Raw genomic sequence first — 19,513 nt, 5'->3', positions numbered from 1 at the left:
GCGTATTTGGTGGGACCTCCCAGAGGAATTGGTCACCTTGTCTCTGAAACCTTCTCCTGGAGATCAGAGCAGGCGCAGGCCGAAGAGGAGGTGGGGTGCCAAGGAGAAAGCAGAGCAGGTGCAGGCCCTGCCCTGGGACCAGAGGGTGGGCTCTGGGGCGACCCTGGACGCCCCATCCCAGACAGCCGATCCTGTCCTAGTCAGCTCCACACCCTCGCATCAGCGCTGCCTTCCCCACATACAGAAGTTTTCCAGCTGGTGGGGCTGAGCCCTCAGTGTATGTGGGGCAGTGGGCAGCCTGTTGCTGTTGGAGCCAGGAGGGCCCTCCCAGGGGCCCTTTTGCTGTGAAATTGCTGATCTTCCAAATGGACAGGCTCTGGCTCGACTGACAGAGTGAACTCTTTTCTTCTAACAGTGCTATTCTTACCCGTGTGTTTCAGCCGACTGCCGGGGTCCAGCCCCGGTGGATCCAGGGAATTCAAAGCGGGGACGGCGTCAGCGAGGATCAGGGAACAACTGCTTAATTAAACTTTAATTAAGGATATAGAGTAATAGAATAAGGATAGCTCAGTGAGGAAATTCAGTGGAGAAAAGAGGCTGAAATAAGAATAGCTCAGTGAGGAAATTCAGTGGAGAAAAGAGGCTGAATAATTCAGCCAGAAGGTGAGAGAAAAAACGACATGGGGAGACCAAGTTTTGGTGAACAAGGCCCGCACTTTATTTTCCAAAGTAGTTTTTATACCTTAAGTTATGCATAGAGGATAATGGGGGAAGGGGTAGAGTCATGCAGCAAGCCAGGCTTTCTTCCTGCAAACTTATCATATGCAAAAGCTTAGGTGATTTGCATCATCTTCTGGCCCGGAGGCCTGTTAACATTTTAAGACCCTTCCTTCAGAAGGCTTATTTTTCTCTAAAGGTGATTGGTCAGGAGCCACCCTCCAAAAGCATTCAAGTTGCATTCCTACAGAGCAAAGGTGTGGTGGGCTATAACAAGAAAAAGAATTAACTCAAGGGTCCCAGGTTACAAACATTAAAGCTACTACTTACACCAATTTTATTAATCAGTACACTGCCAGGGACACAGCAGGTAAGGGATATGGAAACTTAGCAGCAAACATTGGCCCAACAAGTGAAAATCCCTTCACCAATACAATTTCTAATCAATCTTGTAACTGCTCAAAGGAATCTGTGTTTAGACAGTTTAGAACATCTCATGCCTCTCACAGTTGGGAGGCTCTGAGCAATCACATGTGGCCGGAAAAACCTATTCAGGCAGGCTAGAGGATTTCCAAAGGAGTTTGTAGGTTGAAACACTGTCACACCCAGGAATTGTTAACTGGAGCTGTAAGCCAACTCTTTTTTCAGAGAGAGGTAGTGGGGGACAGCCCCCCGTAAAGTCAGAGGTGTAGGTGAAGGCACAAAGCAGAAAGTAGGCAGACTCTGGTTTTGGGGGGTAGATGCTCGAGAATTTCCAGGGGGACTCCTGAGGCTCGATCCCGCCTTTGCGTATGCCGAGCCTCCTTCCTCATGACCTTTGTCATGGGTGGAGCTCCTCACGCTGGCTCCCGGCAGTGATAGAATTCCAGTTGAGCTATTCCAGATCCTGAAAGATGATGCTGTGGAAAGTGCTGCACTCAATATGCAATATGCACTCAATATGCAATATGCCGGCTCCCGGCAGCCGACCCTACTTGGGCAGTGCCCCAAACCTCAGATTCCCTGTGGCGGACCGGCCGGCAGACTCCTCGGGCAACAGGGCGCTGCTGCGGTGCCCCCCAGAAAGGCCAGCTGGCAGCGCTGCAGAACGAGCCATCCAAGGCAAGGACCCCGCCGCCCCCTTCCCATCCCTGGTGGGCACCTTGTGAGGCACCTGCCCCCTCACACTGTGGTCCTGAGGTGGGTTTGGAACAAAGCACTGATAGATCGCTTTACATTTTCCCATTTTCCTTTTTCTGGCTAAGAGTTTGCTTTTAAGGCATGCTTTTTTTTCTTAACCAATTTTGATAATTTGTGGCCTACTGTGAGGCTCAGCATGGTACTAATTAGCACAGTTTTGAAATCGTCCTACGAGTAAATGGATACACATATCCATCAGCTTTATAGTGAGAAGAATTCTCATTGGAAGTTTAAGTGCCTTTATCTTTTCACCTCATTCATGGCATGTATTTGTTCATACATGTCTGTGTTTTGAGCTTCTATATTGTTGAACAGTTAGTTTGGGCCAGACATGGTCAGAAGTAGGACTCCAACAGTGAATTAAAAACTGTGTGTGTTCTTTATCCACTGCTATGTAATGGATCACGGCAAACTTAGTGACTTCCCAGGGAGCAGCTCACAGTCCACAGTGCCTGTGCATTGTAGCAGGCGGGCCTGGTTCAGGGCCTCCTGAGGGCACAGACAGCCTGGATGGCAGGCTTTCAGACTCACCTGGCTGCTGGGGACAGGCCCAGGTCCCTGCTGGGTGGACCTCTTCATGGCCTGGCTTTCCTTGGAACACCCTCTGAGAGCAAGATTTTGGGGTGTAGCCCGGGGCCTTTCGCTCCCCAGTCTCGAAGCCACACACCTTCACTTCTGTTTGCGAGAGTGAGCTGCGAAGTCCTGCCTCGCTCAGGGCCTGAGCAGGAGTCGCCCCTTCTGCCTCTTGAAAGGAGGAGGATGGAAGAATTTGTGGACCCCCTTTTAAGCCCGTTGCAGCCTGTCGAACAGTAATGAGCAGGGAAAGGAGACCAGAGTGCCCGAGTTGTCTGAGGAGGAGGGGATGATTGTGTGTGAAGAGTGGCCAGTGAGGTGACACCAGGAGGGTGACCTTGAACCAGAGACCCGGAGGCAGGAAAAGAAGTAGCCACTCGGAGATAGAAAAAGGGTCATGTCAACCAGCGGGGAGAAGGGAGAGAGCGGGCCGCATCAGGGAGGAGCCTGGGCTCAGGCCTCAGCAGCTCGAGGCCAGAGCCTGTTTCCTGAGGTGAGGAGGGCTGCCGGGGCGGGGAGCTAAGAGCCGGGCCTCAGCCCTGTTGAGGTGGACGAGCCCATGGGATGTCCAGGGGACGTGTCAGGAGAGCAGCTGAGTGTTCCGGCCTGCATCCGGGAGAGGACTCACTCAGCTCAGGGTGGACTGAGGTCATGGGCATACAGATGGCATTTAAAGGTACGAGCACGGTAAAGTCACCAGGCGGGTGCTGGTGGAGAGAGATGGGGTGCAAGGGTAGAGCCGTGGGGTGCCCCACATTCCAAGGTTGAGAAGGGGTGCAAGGGACTGAGGAATAACCCCAGGGAGGGCGGGGCCTGGAGCCCAGGGAGAGACATGCTGGGGCAGGCGTGGGGGAGGGCAACAGGGGAGGGGGGTTTGGTAACGTGGGTTCCTAGAGCCCCCAGGGAGCTGCCCTGCAGGGCGGGGCACACTGCCTGCTGGCAGAGACTTGGAGACTGGGTGGGGAGGGGGACCGTAGAGGCTGCTCCCAGGGAGCTTTCAGAGACCCGCAGTGGGCGCTGCAGGGAGCCCTGGACGAGGAATCTGCTGGTTCCCCTTGGTTGATCAGAAGGCAAGAGAAGGGAGAGGACGTGCTGACCGGGCTGATGGGGGTGAACTCATAGGCAGCTGGTTCTCTGGAGTGGAGCAGGAATGATGGCAGGTGGTCCTGGAGCCAGTGATGGGGTGGCCCCGCCCTGGGGCGGGGTCGTGATGAAGACAGGAGGCGAGGGTACTGGCCATAGGGGACAGGGAGCCAACAAGCCAGCACCTCAAGGCTGCCCTTCGGTTGCTTTGAGGTCATGTCTGGGAAAAGAAGACAGGACCTGGGTTGAGATTGTGGCAGGGGGGAGATTTGCAGAGAGAAGGGTGTGAGGTGTGAGAATGGGAGGCCAGCACGGGGCACTGTGGGCACTGCCCTGTGTGCCTCTGACGACAGAGCCGCCCTTGAGGTGCGAGGGGCCGTCCCCCAAAACAGCCCGAGGGCCTGTGCCCTGAGAGGGGAGCCACAGTGGGGCTGGCCCTCCCATCCCCCGGCTGCCCCTGCTCGATCCTGTCTGTGGGTGTTCAGACCAGCCTGGGAAACGGAGGATGGCACTCTCCAGTGAACAAGGACCAGTGATGACCACTGAAGGGGACCCAGCGGCTGCCGAGCTGAAGGGTTCTTTTTTGCTATTTTCCTCCAGCCTGGCTGATGGAGGCATGAATGTATTTTTGTAATTTATGGTTTCTGTCTCTGACTCCATCAGCCCACCCATGTGAAAAACCTCATAGGATTGCCTGCCGTCCACGATGAGACCTGAGTGTCACCAGGCCATATAGGAACTGGATTCTTGCCCTGCCCGTTTCTTCAGTCCTGCTCGCTTAAGAGATGGCAGTGTCTCATGAGCATGGCACATTTATCCACAGTCAGGGCTTCCATGTAAAATTGGGTTCAGTTCCTGATAGACTTGAGCTGCCCTGAATGTCGCTGATGAGACGTGGTCCTCTCGTGCCCAGGTGCAGACCCCGAAGGAGCAGGACTGGGAGCGCACGCAGCAAGCCAGCCTGCTGGCCGACGTGGCCCAGGCGTTCAAGAGTGACGTGGGCATGTCTGACGGTGAGGGCGACAGGGTCACCCTCTTCAGCTTGGCCACTCAACTGTCACCCAGCGGGCAGGCCGATGCCAAGACTCTGACTGTGTTGCTTCAGGAGCAGCTGGACGCCATCAACGAAGAGATCTGGTGGGTGATCGTGAACTCAGGTCCCCAGAAACTCGGTTTCTCTGAGGAGCTGTCTTCTCCTAGGGACGTCTGAGTGTTCCATAGTAAGAAACCTGACCTCAGGTCTGCTTCAAGAATTTTCAGTTTTGAGATGGCCCTTGATTACAGAGCTCGGGCAGCCGGGGCGTTCTGTCCACGGTGTGGTGTCAGAACTCTGTGTGGGGGGGGGGCATTGTGGGGTGTCCCCCCTCAGCTCTGAGCCCCAAGGTAGGTGAGGTGCCGAGGCGGTGTCCCCTGCGGCCCATGCACCCTCCTGTGTCCCTCAGAGCCCCCCACGTTCTGGTGAAAAGCCACCTGGTGAAAGCTGGGGTTTTGGGGTTGGCAAATTCCCACTCAGATCTGCCTTTTCCTTTTTAACTTAATGCAGTGTGAAGATTGGCTTGTTGTAAGACAGTGGTCCAAGGGCATGTGTTTGAGTTTTTCTCATCTCATCAGTATATTTAAGATGTTTTCTTTAGACACCGTCTTGGCAGTTATAACAATTTTCAAATGGGATAGAATCCAAAGGCCCGCCTGGTGGTAAGCAGGGGGCCTTGGGTCTGGGTGCAGCTGGGTGGCTGGGGGCCCCGAGGCCTGCCTGGTGCCACACCCGCACAGCTATGCCCGTGTCCCGAGTCCATGTTCAGAGTGGCCGCAGGCCGGTGACCCTGCACAGGACCAGACAGAGTGGCTGCTCAGACTGTTCTCGTCACGTCAGCCCAGGCCAAGGTGCCCGTTTCTGTCGGCTGAGCCTGGGGGCTGGGGGAAAGGCAGGAGGTGAATGGGACAGCCAGCAAACGCAGGTGGTGCCGCCTGCCCGTTTGACGCCGAGACACACAGCTTTCTGGGCCGTGTTTGAGCACAGATGAGCTCAGAAAGATGGTCTTTCCACGTTCCCGCAGGAAATATGGAACGGTTATATATTATTTTTATTTTACAGCAAGTTGTCGGGTAAAAGTGATTTTTCCTTATGCGACAAGTTGACTTGATGTAAATGGTCAATTCTGTCCTTCAACTTGTTATCAACAGTGAAAAACTTTCCAGATGTATGAGTAGAAGTGAAGCTGGAGAGTTTACTTCCTGTAAGAATCTTGTATTTTAATTTGAAAATCATTTTATTCGCATAATCGTGTATTTAAACTGCTATATAAAAACATCCACCACACATTAGGGGAGAAGAGCAGAAACTGAATTCTAGGTTAATGCAGCACATTGACATGAATCCAGAAACTCACACAAAGCTGGTGGAGAACTTCATCGAGTGATGCATTTGTATATATACAACCTTAAAAAAAAAAAAAAAGATCAACTCAGCACTTCATCTAGTCTGGAGACTTGTGTTTAGAAACTGCAGCTTGTTTGTGAATTGCTGTTTTGATTATACAGAGTTCCTGATTCCCAGTGGAAAAGACTTGAGGCACTTGATGTGCATCTCTGCCCTGAGAGCAGGGGAGGCAAGGGTTGTCAACTTGAGGTTTCTCTTCACAGGAAAGAGAGTTGCCACCAGGGTCCCTTCAGAATGTTAGAGTAAATAAGTGAAATCAAGCGTGAATGATCAGGGCCAGTTTGTAAGACTCAAGGCTAAGTTATTCTAAGTTTGAGAATATTCAAAAGAGGAAAGGTAGAACCTTTTGGCTGAGATGTTAGTTGAGCAACTGTTTCTGGAATTTGCTAATCATGACACAGAATGCCAGCCCAAATTTATTGTCCAGACAGGTTCCTCTGCTGACAAAGGCAGGTGACGCCTTTTATTCTATTTTAGGTTGATCGAAGAAGAGAAGGAGAACACGGAGCAGCGGGCCGAGGAGACTGAGAGCAGGGAGGGCAGGGGGAGCTTAGGCAGCCTCCGTCGTTTTAAATCAGTGAGCTCCCTCAACCTGCTTCCCACCTCCTCGCATGCTGGCTCCTGCCCGCCCCTGCCCAAGCCCAGAAGGAGGCAGCACAGCCTGGCACAGGAGGGAGACCAGCTGGGCATCATGACTCTGGTATGTGTCTGCCTCCTCCCTGCCGCATCCCTCCCCCAGCATGCTGTTTTTTGTTTGTTTTTTGTTTTTTTTTTCTCTTTATACCTAGAAGAAAATCAGGTATATTTGCTACACTCAGAGGTCTAAAAGTTTTTAAACTGCCTCGTCTTTAATCATTCCACAATGGCACAGCGACAAATTAGTCTTGATATTTGGACCACCACTTAGCACGTCATCATGAACTCAGCCAGAGCCTGCCTCTGTAACGTTGGGCCTGGCCTTGTGCTGGGCACAGCAGCTGCAGGGAAGTTTCTGTTCTCAGGGAGCAGACAGCTTCGTGAAAGTAACCATAGGCAGCTCTCATGGCATGGGAAAGCCGTGCAGCAGATTTTCCACTGGGGATGCCTGGCTACAGGGTGCAGGGCATGCGGTGGGAACAAAACCAAGAATCTACACTGGTCTGCTTGCTGATGAACCTGGCCACGCACTCCGGCCAGCTCTGCGTGTGAAACCAGGTTAAAAGCCCAGGGCCCCAGGGCCCCAGGGAAGACGTCGGGCTGCCTCACTTTTCCGAGTCTAAAACTGGGATTACAACCTAGGGCTTTTGGTGACAAAGTGTGCAGCCCTAAAGCACATATTCCAGCTTTCTTGCGTGTTTAGCTTAGGTGTTGTGAGTGCATTGCTGTTTACCCCATGAAATCACGTGTACAACACTCTGCTTTGTAACTGGACTTGTATTGTCTCTTTTTTCTGTTACCACCCATTTCATGTTAGCTGCATTGTTAGTCAGCTTATAATTAAATTAACCGTGAATCATTTTAGAGGCCTGTGAAGTGGTAACTAGTCCATTTTGTGGTCTTTTGACACTGTTTTTATAATTTGCATCATTGGCTAATTAGTTGATATTTAAAATTCTTTGACGATTTCTCTGTGGTTTCATGCTTGATTTCTTTCCGAATATTTATGAAAAGAAGTTCTGTATGTTTTCCTTGCTGTTGGAGTTCTCTGACAGTGTGTCTGCTTTCATCATTGGTTTTGATTCCCTCTCTCATCCTGTTGTCTGCTTAGTCGTCGTCAATCCAGACCCCCCCCCCCAGCCCCCGAGGCTGTAGTTTACCCATCCATCTCCCCTCCCCCGTCCCCCCACTTCCTCTGGTCATAGCAGTGCTGTGGTCCACAGCGTGAGTCCCCTTAGTCGGGTTTGTGCTTTGTCCTCATGTCTCATTAAATGGTGTTTTTCCCCCATAGCAGTAATTTGAATTGGTGTATCACTATGCAGTTACAGGAGAAGGCAATGGCAACCCACTCCAGTACTCTTGCCTGGAAAATCCCATGGACGGAGGAACCTGGTAGGCTGCAGTCCATGGGGTGGCACAGAGTCGGACAGGACTGAAGGGACTTAGCAGCAGCAGCACGCAGTTATAAGCATAATGTATGTAGATGGATCCTAAACTACATATCATGTATAATTCATAAATGAGATTGTGCTTACATAAAGAAATGATCCTCTTAAGTGTAGAATTAATGGACTTTTAGATATGCAAATGACACCACCCTTATGGCAGAAAGTGAAGAGGAACTAGAAAGCCTCTTGATGAAAGTGAAAAAGGAGAATGAAACAGTTGGCTTAAAGCTCACTATTCAGAAAACTAAGATCATGGCATCTGGTCCCATCACTTCATGGGAAATAGATGGGGAAACAGTGTCAGACTTTATTTTTGCGGGCTCCAAAATCACGACACATGGTGATTGCAGCCATGAAATTAAAAAGACGCTTACTCCTTGGAAGGAAAGTTAATGACCAACCAAGATAGGGTATTAAAAAGCAGAGACATTACTTTGCCAACAAAGGTCCATCTAGTCAAGGCTATGGTTTTTCCAGTGGTCATGTATGGATATGAAAGTTGGGATGTGAAGAAAGCCGAGTGCCGAAGAATTGATGCTTTTGAGCTGTGGTGTTGCAGAAGACTCTTGAGAGTGAGTCCCTTGGACTGCAGGGAGATGCAACCAGTCCATTCTAAAGGAGAACAGTCCTGGGTGTTGATTGGAAGGACTGATGCTAAAGCTGAAACTCCAGCACTTTGGCCACCTCAAGTGAAGAGTTGACTCATTGGAAAAGACTCTGATGCTGGGAGGGATTGGGGGAAGGAGGAGAAGGGGACGACAGAGGATGAGATGGCTGGATGGCATCACCGACTCGATGGACATGAGTTTGGTTGAACTCCGAGAGTTGGTGATGGACAGGGGGGCCTGGTGTGCTGCGATTCATGGGGTCACAAAGAGTTGGACACGACTGAGCGACTCAACTGAACTGAACTGACACAATATCCTTTCTGTGTTGGTGCTTGTATTTAAGACTGTAAATCTCATCAGCTTTTGCACAGTTAATGTCTCTATTAGACTCGTTAAAAAAGTATCTTCTATGGTTAATAAAATGTAAAGACTGCACCTGCTATTATGCTAGCTTTCATTCTTACGTATTTTCACAGGGAACTTGCTTTAATGAATTTATTGTGAGAAGTTTTAAATCAAATTCTATGTCAGGATTTTACATTAATGTCCAAGAGGTGGTTAGATTTGTTCAACGTTAAACTAGGTATTATGGTAACTTCCTCATCAGTTAAATTACTAATTTAAAGTATAACATGTTTTTGATTAAGAGAAACTAACTTATAGAGAGATTTGGCTGAGAATAGACACCTGTTAAGGCCCTTTGTTGTACAGAATGCTGTGCTTTAATAAATCATGATGTTGTAATAGAATGGTATCTTCCTGAGTAATAATTTTTAGTGTTTCTCTAGTAAATCTTGAATAGCTTATTTAACTTCTGTGGTCAAAAAAAATGTTCTGCTTCCAGTCATATGTTCTGTAAATCTTCATGTCACTTACATGTTTGCCATCATTTTTGCTTTACTGTATTTGCCTCTATGGATTCTTGAAATTTTAGCTTCCAAGTCGCAATGAATCCGGTTTCTCTTCATTTCTTTGCATGCATCTGTCAGCCTAGTGATTTAAGGAAGCAGCGTCGAAAGGTAAACTATTGAGTAATTTAGCAGGCCTTTGTTTCTCTGTGAAGTATTGAAGAGTCCTTATCGTTTAACGTGAATGAACACTGTGTGGTTATGTCCTGGTGAATAATTGACGGTTTAATGGAAGTGATGAAACTCACCCACCACTTAAAATGTGCTGATGGTTCTGTTGGAAATTGGTCATTCGTTGGGACAATTGTAACAGTGTGCCTTTCTCCCACTTGTTGGCCTTCTGATCATCTCATGCTTGTTTATAATAGACATAGTATTATTTATTATTTTTAAAATGTTCTTTACTTATGTTTTTGGCCATGCTGCACAGCTTATGGGATCTTAGTTCCCCAACCAGGGATCAGACCAGTGTCCTGGCAGTGAAAGTGCCAAGTCTTAACCTCTGGACCACCATGGAATTTCCACTTAGTGTTTTCTTATAAGAAATGACTGAATCAGAGCCATAGATGTTAGATTTGCGGGAAGCCAATTTAATGATGGTGGGTAGCAGTGTGCAGGAGACTCTGTGTGCCGGGCACGTGCTTTCCGAGTCTGTCATCTCATCCCCAGGTGAGGTCCAGTCTACTGCTATCCCCATTCAGCAGACATAGACACTGAGGCTTAGCGAGGCCGGGCACCCTGCCCAGGCTCTCACACCCAGCAGCGTGGTGCAGACTGGTCTGATCAGAGCCTGGACACTTAACCGTGGTGCTGTCCAGCCCGCTTTCCTCCAGAGGCTCTCGTGTCCATCACGGCGTCCCTGATGGAGGGAGCATCAGGAGGGAGCTCTCTGCCTCTCCCCTCGGGTCACTTGGATGAGCCCCTGTTGTTGGAGTCCAGTGCCCCAAGGGCTGGCCTTCCTTGTCCCTCTCCTACTCCCAGCCCGCTGACCGAGCACTCCTGGGCCTTCCCGCAGGACTGGGGTGGCTGTGCTCCAGTTCAGGCAGCTCAGTGCCGGGGAGCCCTTCTGCTGGGCACATCAGACCAGCACCGTCCCCCTGGGGTTGGTGACCTGGGTGTGCCGCTCGCCTGCTCTGTGGCCTGCTTTGCCCTCCTGTTAAGTGGACACGGTGCTGCCCATCCTGGCCACGTGGGCACCAGTGGTGTGGCTCCCATCCTGGGGGAGTGCAGCCAGGCTGTGGACCCAGAGGCCTTCCTCAGGAGGAGGCCCGGGGGAAGGGGCTGGCCAAAGTCCCTGACTTTGAGGCAGGTGTTTGTCTCCACTGAGTCCATAGTCAACCCAGGTGTGTCACTTCCCTGCTCTGTTCATTGCTGTTTTCTGATTTTTATAAATGCTTATTTTAACTTGAATTTGAGATTGATCCCTGTTCAGTTCCATGTGGAAAATTTCTAGCCTTTGTAGCCTTCTGTTGTCTGAGGGTTCTTGTTAGAGCTCAGGGGAGGGAGCCCAGTTTATCCAGCTGCTGTTAAACGAGTTCAGCTGCATTTTGCACTGTCACTTTGTTGTCACCAAGCTCCCGTGGGACTGCACAGGATCAGTATTCTTTACAGAATCCCACTAAAAAGGCACAGGTTAGTTGGTTAAAACAGCACACTCATTGTTTATAAAAATACATGCCATGCATGTCTCCTAAAACCTCCCCTGGCTTACCCACACACCCAGATGTATGAGTGAGACCTGTCTGGACCCTGAGGGGTTAATCTGTCCCCACACTCTTGCCACCACTGTCTTTCCTGTCCTCACACCCAGGACCAGCAGAAAAGCTGGGAGTCCAGGAGAGATCATCTCTCTTTTTGTTTTTTTAATTCGTTTATTTTTTAGCTGAAAGATAATTGCTTTACAGAATTTTCTTTTCTGTCAAACCTCAACATGAATCAGCCATAGGTACCCATATATCTCCTCCCTTTTGAACCTCCCACCCCTCGAGGGTGATACAAGATCATCTCTTAGTGAAGACCAGGGGGTGCTTTATGGAAACCACTGTGAGCGAATGACACTCGAACTGCCTGTAAGTACTTCAGTGGGGAGCCCCGAGTCTGTATGTTACCGAGAAATATGATCCAGGCACATGGTGTTGGCATGGAGGGGTTAGGTACCTTTTCTGTGTTTCTCTTGTTGTCATGGGTTCCAGTAACCTGCATCATCACTACAAATGATCTTGGATGGTGGCACAAGCTGTGTCTTTTTCTCCTTCAAACAGAAAGGTCTGGACGGCTTTGCTGAGGGGTTTTGTACTCTAGCTGTGGTGCTTCTGAGCAGCATCTGGCGATGAGCACAGTCCTGTCATCAGGGCAGTTCATGCCATGCAGGGTCCACGCGCCCAGGGTCGCTCTGCTGTCCTGCCCGGCAGGGCCATCTGGTCGCTGGATTCCAGAGAGGGCCGAGCCCGGCTGCAGGGAGGCTCCCATCCATGGTCTCTGCACTCAGTCGGATGCTCTCGCTGCCCCATAGCCCTGCTTCTCTTGAACAAGACAGTCCTTTAAGATGGCATTAAGCTAGAACAAGGGGGTTTTTTGTACTTGGGGGAAAGCATAGCTAATAGATTTTCAAATAAGTTTCTGGTTATAATGTAACACCTGTGTGATTGCCATTTTCAAAACAGTCTATTGTTAGCCAATTTGACACTTACCTCACTCCCTCAGCTGCCAGCTTTACGGGAAGAGGTAGGAGATGACAAGACCGCCATCAAATGTGAAACCTCGACCCCCGCCTCGCCGCAGTCCCTTCGGCTGAGCCGCCTGCACACGGGGGCGCTGCGCACAGCCACCCACGAGGACCTCAGGGACGCCCACAAGTAAGCGGCCTGTGTGCGCGTCGTCAGTTTCAGGAGCCCTGCGCCTCTTGTCTTGAAGGAGTTGCAAGGATGATTTTAAAGGAATACCATTGGGTTCAGTGCCTGTATTTAGTGGTGAACTTCAGGTGCTGGGGAAGAAGAGCTCAGTGACCTCAGTGATTTTAGAAAACGTCCTTCTCTACAGATTAACTCCTGTGGGAGCTTTCTTCCTGATCTTCGTAGAGGTCTGCCCAGCCCGGGGCACGTTCCTGACAGTGACGGCCCTGTGCCTCTCAGGTTCGCTCTTGAGGGTCCCTCCTGTTTCCTCAGGGGTCTCCTCTCAGGAGACTCCGTCCCTTCCTGTGACTGACACTGTCCTCATTGAGACCACCACCTAAGCTCCCATCCTGAGCCAGGCAGCACTTGATGGGCGACACATGTGGTCACTTGGCCAGCTGACCTGCATGGTGACCGTCGCTCTCCTGCCATGGCCGGGGACAGTCACCCTGCAGGAGGTGGGGGGAACTGACCAGAGCAGGGGAGCTTGCCTTCTGCTGTAGCGTTTTCACCTGCTGAGCAGTGACCCTGATGGAGGGTCGGAGTGCCCTCTGCACCAGCTGGCCTGGAGTCAAGCCCTCCTCAGGGGAGAGCTCAAGGCAGAGAATCTCAACTTCCTGGGGTGGTTCTCTGTGTCTCGGAGCCTGCATTGCTTGTGTGGAGTGTGTTTGGTGAAGGAGACTCCACTGTCTGCTGCGAGGTTGAGGCGCGAGTGTTGCTGGGTGCCTGTTTCTATCAGTAGCTCTTGTGGAGGGCTGTGTGTTTGCACGAGGGTGCCAGTTAAAGGTCCTTTTCTCTCCCTAAAGCTCGACAGGCTCTCAGGACAACCCCGGGAACAACCCCAGCAGCAGCACCAGCAGGCAGGACTCGCTGCACAAAGCCCCAAAGAAAAAGGGCATCAATCAAGTCCTCCATCAGCTGCTTGTTTCGCAAGAAGGAAAAGGGCCAGCTGAACACCCCAACAAGGAGGCATTAGGACCAGGTGGGTGCTTCACCGTTCAGAGGGAGGAGGGCCTGCAGGCATCTCCCTTCTGTGTCTCCCCTGTTGTCCCCACGAGGCTCCAGTCACTCACGCTGGGAGTCCTCCTGGGAGCAGGAGCGGAAGAGGGGTCTGTCTTCTCAATGAGTCTGAGATGATCAGATGAGTTAACGAGTGGATGGATGGATTGATTAGTGAGTGGTGGATGGATGAACAGATGGCTGGCTGGCTGGGTGGATGGACGGAGCATGGAATGAATAAAGCAGATGATTGTACTCCAATGCTAAAAACATATTGTACGAAATTGATTGAATAGGAGCTGGGCAATGATTGTTCCCTCCTAACAGTGACACGTGTTTGGAAACTGCCTAAGTGCTCATCAGTGAGGGGTGAAGTACAATCTGTGGACACCCCAAAAGGAATAGCCCGCCCTCCTTCCTGCCACCTTCCCCATCCCAGGAGCTCATCAGGGGTTCTGCCCATGCCCCCACCCCACCCCACAGCCACACAGGTCCTCCTGGGGTCCCCTCATCACACAGGGTTATCACTAGGCCCTCATCTCACTTGGCTTCATCTTCTTGAAGACAGGATATGTTCCTGCCTCTTCAGCCACAAATTTGTTGAGTCTTATTTGTGCTGGGTGTGGGATTTACAGGGGTAAGTAAAGCAGATGTGATCTGGAGCACAGTTAAGTGACAAGAGAGAAAAAGGAGCAGGTTATTAAATGCGATCCCTATTATTAATATATACAATGCTGCGATGGATGGTGCATTGATTATATACCAGATGCTGTGTGTGCCCCTTCCCAAGCAGGTGTTGCCCCCCTCACAATTTACAGAGGGGGACACGGTGAACGGTCACACGGTCAGGGAGTGGTGAGGGCAGGTTCACACCCACGCAGCGGGACCAGGCATTTTGCCAAACCACAGCCACCTCTCTGTTGGATGCCACTGGAATGAGATGGTTCTATGGCATGATGATTCAATGGACGTAAGTTGGAGCAAATTCCAGGAGATAGTGAAGGACAGGAAAGCCTGGAGTGCTGCAGTCCACAGAGTGGCAAAGAGGGGGACACACCTGAGTGGCTGAACTAAAACCTGAGTGTGTGCTAACTTGCTTCAGTCGTGACTGACTCTGAGACCCCAGGCACTGTAGAACACTAGCTCCTCTGTCCATGGGATTCTCCAGGCGAGAATACTGGAGTGGGTTGCCATTTCCTTCTCCAGGGGATCTTCCCGACCCAGGGATCAAACCCCAGTCTCCTGCGGGCGGATGCCTTGCCATCTAAACCAGGACACTGCTAATTCCCTAGGCAAAATACAAAGAAAAAAGCTCGAGTTCTACCAAGTGGAAAGATGATTTAAGAAACAGAAGGTGTCCTTTGTTGGTATCTTTGAATCTTTCTTTAGATTTCGTTGATTTTTACTATTAAGCGTACTTGAACAAGGCAAGAGAGAAACCCCAGCATTGAAAAACAATTGACTTTTTTGAAAGAAACCTGTGCAGGTTAAGCACTCTTCGTTTTTGAGAGATGGTGAAATGCAAAATCTTGATTCAACACATATGACTTTAGTGAACTTTATTTCAAATCTACATGATGAAACCTTAAGGCGTCCAGGAAGAAAGGAGTAGAGTGGGAGACAAAAAGAGCAACCTTTCCCCTTGGTGCCATCCCAACCAGCTGCTTACTTCCTTCATCTCATGGACTACCATCTGGTCTTATCTGGTTTGTTTGATTCTTGTTTCAGGGACCGTTTCTAGTCACAAGGCTGTCAACAGTGGGGGGTGGGGTGGGGGGGTGGGGGAAGCCCTTCTTTCCATTCCACATGAGACCCAGTGGACAATCCAGGACCTGGCCACTGCATAGAGCGTGCAGCAACAATATCAACGGTGATGCTGGTTAACAATGCATATTCCTGGAATCCACTCCGTTGGCTACTGAGTGTGTGTGGTGGTGGTCTGGAACCTATACCTGGAAGCTTTCTTGATGATTGCAAATGACACCGAAGTCCGAGGACGATGGAAGATCTTCATGTTTCTGCAAGAGCCACACACCTCCAGAAGGAACCACAAGACTTGCCTGACATGGTCAAGGTCTAAGCATTGGACTACACGTTGGAAGGTCTCCACCTTTGCTATGGAAGTCAAACGATCTTTCTTGGAAATGAAAATGGATCATACTGAACGTTCACATTCTTCTAGAGCATTTGAAAAGCCCTAAATTGTAGAAATCTCCTGTACGAGTTCCTTGAAAGCAAGAACCCATACTGATGGATATGTCTTAATGCCTTAGATTGTGCCTTGAATATAGCGTACACATGAACCCAGGAAAGGAAAGAATGGAATCGCCAAATATACAAAGAAATCAAAAGTGCCGAGCCAAGTGACACCTTGAGGCTTCCAAGAACTTTTCTGTCTTTCACACACTAAGTAAATCCTGAGCACCTACGATGAGCTGGGAGGCATGTAATAAGTTTCTGGAACTAGAAGGTGGAGAGAAGAAGACACAGAGTTCCTGCTTTCACTGAGACGAATCTAATGATACATCACAGGCAGATCCTTTGAGAACTTGTCGAGGGGCCTCTACCCTCACCAAAACCTGGGTGTCAGGGAAGGCTTTTCAGAGTAACCATTGCGTTGAGGTCCATAGGTTGAACCTACGTAAACCAGGGTTGAGATGCAGGAAGAATTTCAGGCAGGGAAAACAGCATCCTGGAAGTCTAGGTGACCAGGGAAACTTAGGACGTTCAAGAAATGAAAATGCCCTATGGGATGGAAGCCAAAGAGTGCAGAGGGCATTCCAGGGAAAAGACATCCGAGAAGAACGTGAGGAGCAAGCATGAAGGGAATTGGTCGTATCTTCAATATGATGGGAAAATACAAGAGCCGTTGGAGCAGGATGGTGACAGAATTGCATCTGCATTTCCAAACGGTCATCTTGCTCCACATCACTAATGATTGGAGAGACTCAACTCCAAACGCCAAGGAGGGACCACTTCACATGAGTCCGATTGGGCCTCATTGCAATGTCTGTCCATAGCAGATGCTGGAGAAGCTGTGGAGCAAAAGGAACTCTCCTCAACGCTGAGTAGGAATGGGAGTTGGTACAGCCGGGATGGAAAAGAGTATGGAGGTTCGCGAAGGAACTAAAAGTAGAAGTAGCCTATGGTTCAGCAGTCCCACTCCCAGGCATAGATCCACCCCCAGTACAAGCCAACAAACTAGATGCCCCGTTTGGGCACATGGATCTGTGCGCGCGCTCGCATGCGCATGCGCGATCGCCTGCGAGGCTGGGGGTGGGGCGGGGGCTGGGGCTCTGGCTGGAGTCGGTGCAAGCCCCGGGATTGCCTGAGGCAAGCCAAAGGAGCCCCAGATGGAGACCGGACGGCCGGTCGTCTGGTTTCCTGAAAGCCGAATGCGAATGCGGAGGGGCTCACGGGCCGTGGGGAGGCAACCCAGATCTGCAGCGGGAGTCGGGGCCCGGCCACCCACTCACTCCCCCCTCCCCGGTAGGGGCTGGGGCTGCGGGGGGTGGCGGGGGGGTGTGGGTCCAAGAATTGGGACGCGGGGCGGGGGCTAAAGGACCTCTTCTGGTAGGCAAAAAAGCCTCCAGCACCCGGGATTCCCAGGTGGTCTCCCATCCAAGATACTAAACAGGCCCGACCCTGCTTAGCTTCTGAGATTAGACGAGATCGGGCGCCTTCAGGCGGATACGGCCAGAGACAGACGCGGCTGCCGCGGGGCGCCCTAAGAGCCTTGCGCTTCGCCTCCCTTTCGCTCTGACCTGCAGGTCGGGCCAACGGGCCGCACCTCTCCTCGGGGGCCGTGTTGTACTTGAGCCGCAAGACCCGCGACCGCACTCCAGCCTGCTGACGCCGGCCCGGCCACCGAACACCGCCAACACCAGACCAGCAACCGCCTGGCCGGGCCCGGGGGCCCGATGGGCTTCCAGGACCCACCAGTGACCGGGAGGGCGTGCATGCGTGCGTGCGCGCGGGGCCTGGGGGGTGGGCTGAGGGGTGCGGAGGTCTCGGCGCCCTCCCACCCCCGGCCACTCCAGACCCGGCCGCGCTGGCTGAGCGGGGCCTCCCCCCCATCCCGTTCGCTGCTCAGGGCCTCGCGATCCCGGAGGTGTCCGTCTTTGGGGCCCGCCGCCTCCCGACCCCCGCGGCCCGGGGGCCTCTGGACCTCCTGCGGGCCTAGGCGCAGCGAATCTTGAGCGCCCAACTTGCCCGGCACCTGCCCGCTGCCCAAACCCACCGGGAGCCACGGAGGCGCGGTCGACCGGAGCGCCTCAGCCCCGCCCCTTTGCCCTACCGAGGCCCCCCACCCTTGTCCCCACGCGGCCCGCCAAGCACCCGACCTTCCTGAGAGAGCAGACGAACCACAGGCAGGCACACAGACACACACACACACACACACACACACACACTTGATTGTGGTCTTTGGAAATACTTCTGTTCGTAGTTGCTGGGTTGAGCCCAACTCTTATAGGACCCATGGAGTGCGGCCCATCAGGCTCCTCTGTCCGTGGCATTTCCCAGGCGAGAATACTGGAGTGGGTTGCCATTTCCTTCTCCAGGGGATCTTCCCGACCCAGGGATCAAACCCGAGTCTCCTGAGGGTGGATGCCTTGCCATCTGAACCAGCACATTGCGAATTCCCTAGGCAAAATACAAAGAAAAGAGCTCGTGTGCTACTAAGTGGAAAGATGATTGAAGAAACAGAAGGTGTCCTTTGTTGGTATCTTGGAATCTTTCTTTAGTTTTCGTTGATTTTTACTCTTAAGGCTACTTGAACAAGGCAAGAGAGAAACCCCAGAACTGAAAAGCAATTGACTTTTTTGAAAGAAACCTGTGCAGGTTAAGCACTCTTCGTTTTTGAGAGATGGTGAAATGCAAAATCTTGATTCAACACATATGACTTTGGTGAACTTTATTTCAAATCTCCATGATGAACCCCTAAGGCGTCCAGGAAGAAAGGAGTAGAGCGGGAGACAAAAAGAGCAACCTTTCCCCTTGGCGCCATCCCAACCAGCTGCTTAGTTCCTTCATCTCATGGACTACCATCTGGGCTTATCTGGTTTGTCTGATTCTTGTTTCGGGGCCCGTTTCTAGTCACAAGGCTGTCAAGAGTGGGGTGGATGTTTGGGAGGGGGGGGAAGCCCTTCTTTCCATTCCACATGAGACCCAGTGGACAATCCAGGCCCTGGCTACTGCATTGAGTGTGCAGCAGCAATATCAACGGTGATGCTGGTTAACAACGCATATTCCTGGAATCCACTCCTTTGGCTACTGACTGTGTGTGGTGGTGGTCTGGAACCTATATCTGGAAGCTTTCCTTATGATTGCAAATGACACCAAAGTCTGAGGACGATGGAAGATCTTCACATTTCTGCAAGAGCCACACACCTCCAGAAGGAACCACAAGACTTGCTTGAAATGGTCAAGGTATAAGTATTGGACTAAACGTTGGAAGGTCTGCACCTTTGCTATGGAAATCAAAATATCTTTCTTTGAAGTGAAAATGGATCATACTCAACGTTCACGGTCTTGTAGAGCTTTTGAGAAGCCCTAAATTGTAGAAATCTGCTGTACGAGTTCCTTGAAAGCAAGAACCTATATTTATGGATATGTCTTAGTGCCTTAGATTGTGCCTTGATTATAGTGTACACATCAACCCAGGAAATAAAGAATTGAATCGCCAAATATACAAAGAGATCAAAAGTGCCAAGCCAAGTGACACCTTGAGGCTTCCAAGAACTTTTCTGTCTTTCACACACTAAGTAAATCCTGAGCACCTACGATGAGCTGGGAGGCATGTCATAAGTTTCTGGAACTAGAATGCGGAGAGAAGAAGACACAGAGTTCCTGCTTTCACTGAGACGAATCTAATGATACATCACAGGCAGATCCTTTGAGAACTTATCGAGGGGCCTCTTGTCTCACCAAAACCTGGCTGTCAGGGAAGGCTTTTCAGAGTAACAATTGAGTTGAGGTCCATAGGTTGAACCTACGTAAACCAGGGTTAAGATGCAGGAAGAATTTCAGG

General features: G+C 51.0%; 1 protein-coding gene and 1 pseudogene across 1 annotated transcript; one reads left to right on the top strand and one right to left on the bottom strand.

The window, feature by feature from the left end:
• The first annotated feature begins 4,530 nt into the window (after positions 1-4,530).
• Positions 4,531-12,824, top strand: LOC129641028 (liprin-alpha-1-like). The gene is made up of 3 exons (XM_055565881.1): positions 4,531-4,689; positions 6,470-6,678; positions 12,757-12,824. Exons 1-3 carry the CDS (start codon positions 4,556-4,558, stop codon positions 12,822-12,824), a joined length of 411 nt encoding a protein of 136 aa, XP_055421856.1. The 5' UTR covers positions 4,531-4,555.
• A 4,242-nt stretch (positions 12,825-17,066) lies between these two features.
• Positions 17,067-17,186, bottom strand: LOC129641063 (uncharacterized; annotated as a pseudogene).
• Between the last annotated feature and the right edge of the window lie 2,327 nt (positions 17,187-19,513).

The sequence above is a fragment of the Bubalus kerabau genome, unplaced genomic scaffold (genome assembly GCF_029407905.1).
Source record: "Bubalus kerabau isolate K-KA32 ecotype Philippines breed swamp buffalo unplaced genomic scaffold, PCC_UOA_SB_1v2 scaffold_70, whole genome shotgun sequence".
NCBI classification, from domain to species: domain Eukaryota; kingdom Metazoa; phylum Chordata; class Mammalia; order Artiodactyla; family Bovidae; genus Bubalus; species Bubalus kerabau.
The sequence above is the reverse complement of the archived record's forward strand: the minus strand, read 5'-3'. Positions and strand labels throughout refer to the sequence as shown.

Excerpts from the sequence above, each read along its gene's own strand:
- LOC129641028 (XM_055565881.1), top strand. The coding sequence starts at position 4,556 with ATGTCTGACGGTGAGGGCGACAGGGTCACCCTCTTCAGCTTGGCCACT. Across the intron at positions 4,690-6,469 it reads GCCATCAACGAAGAGATCTG|GTTGATCGAAGAAGAGAAGG; the intron begins GTGGGTGATCGT and ends ATTCTATTTTAG. Across the intron at positions 6,679-12,756 it reads ACAGGAGGGAGACCAGCTGG|GGGTCTCCTCTCAGGAGACT; the intron begins GCATCATGACTC and ends CTGTTTCCTCAG.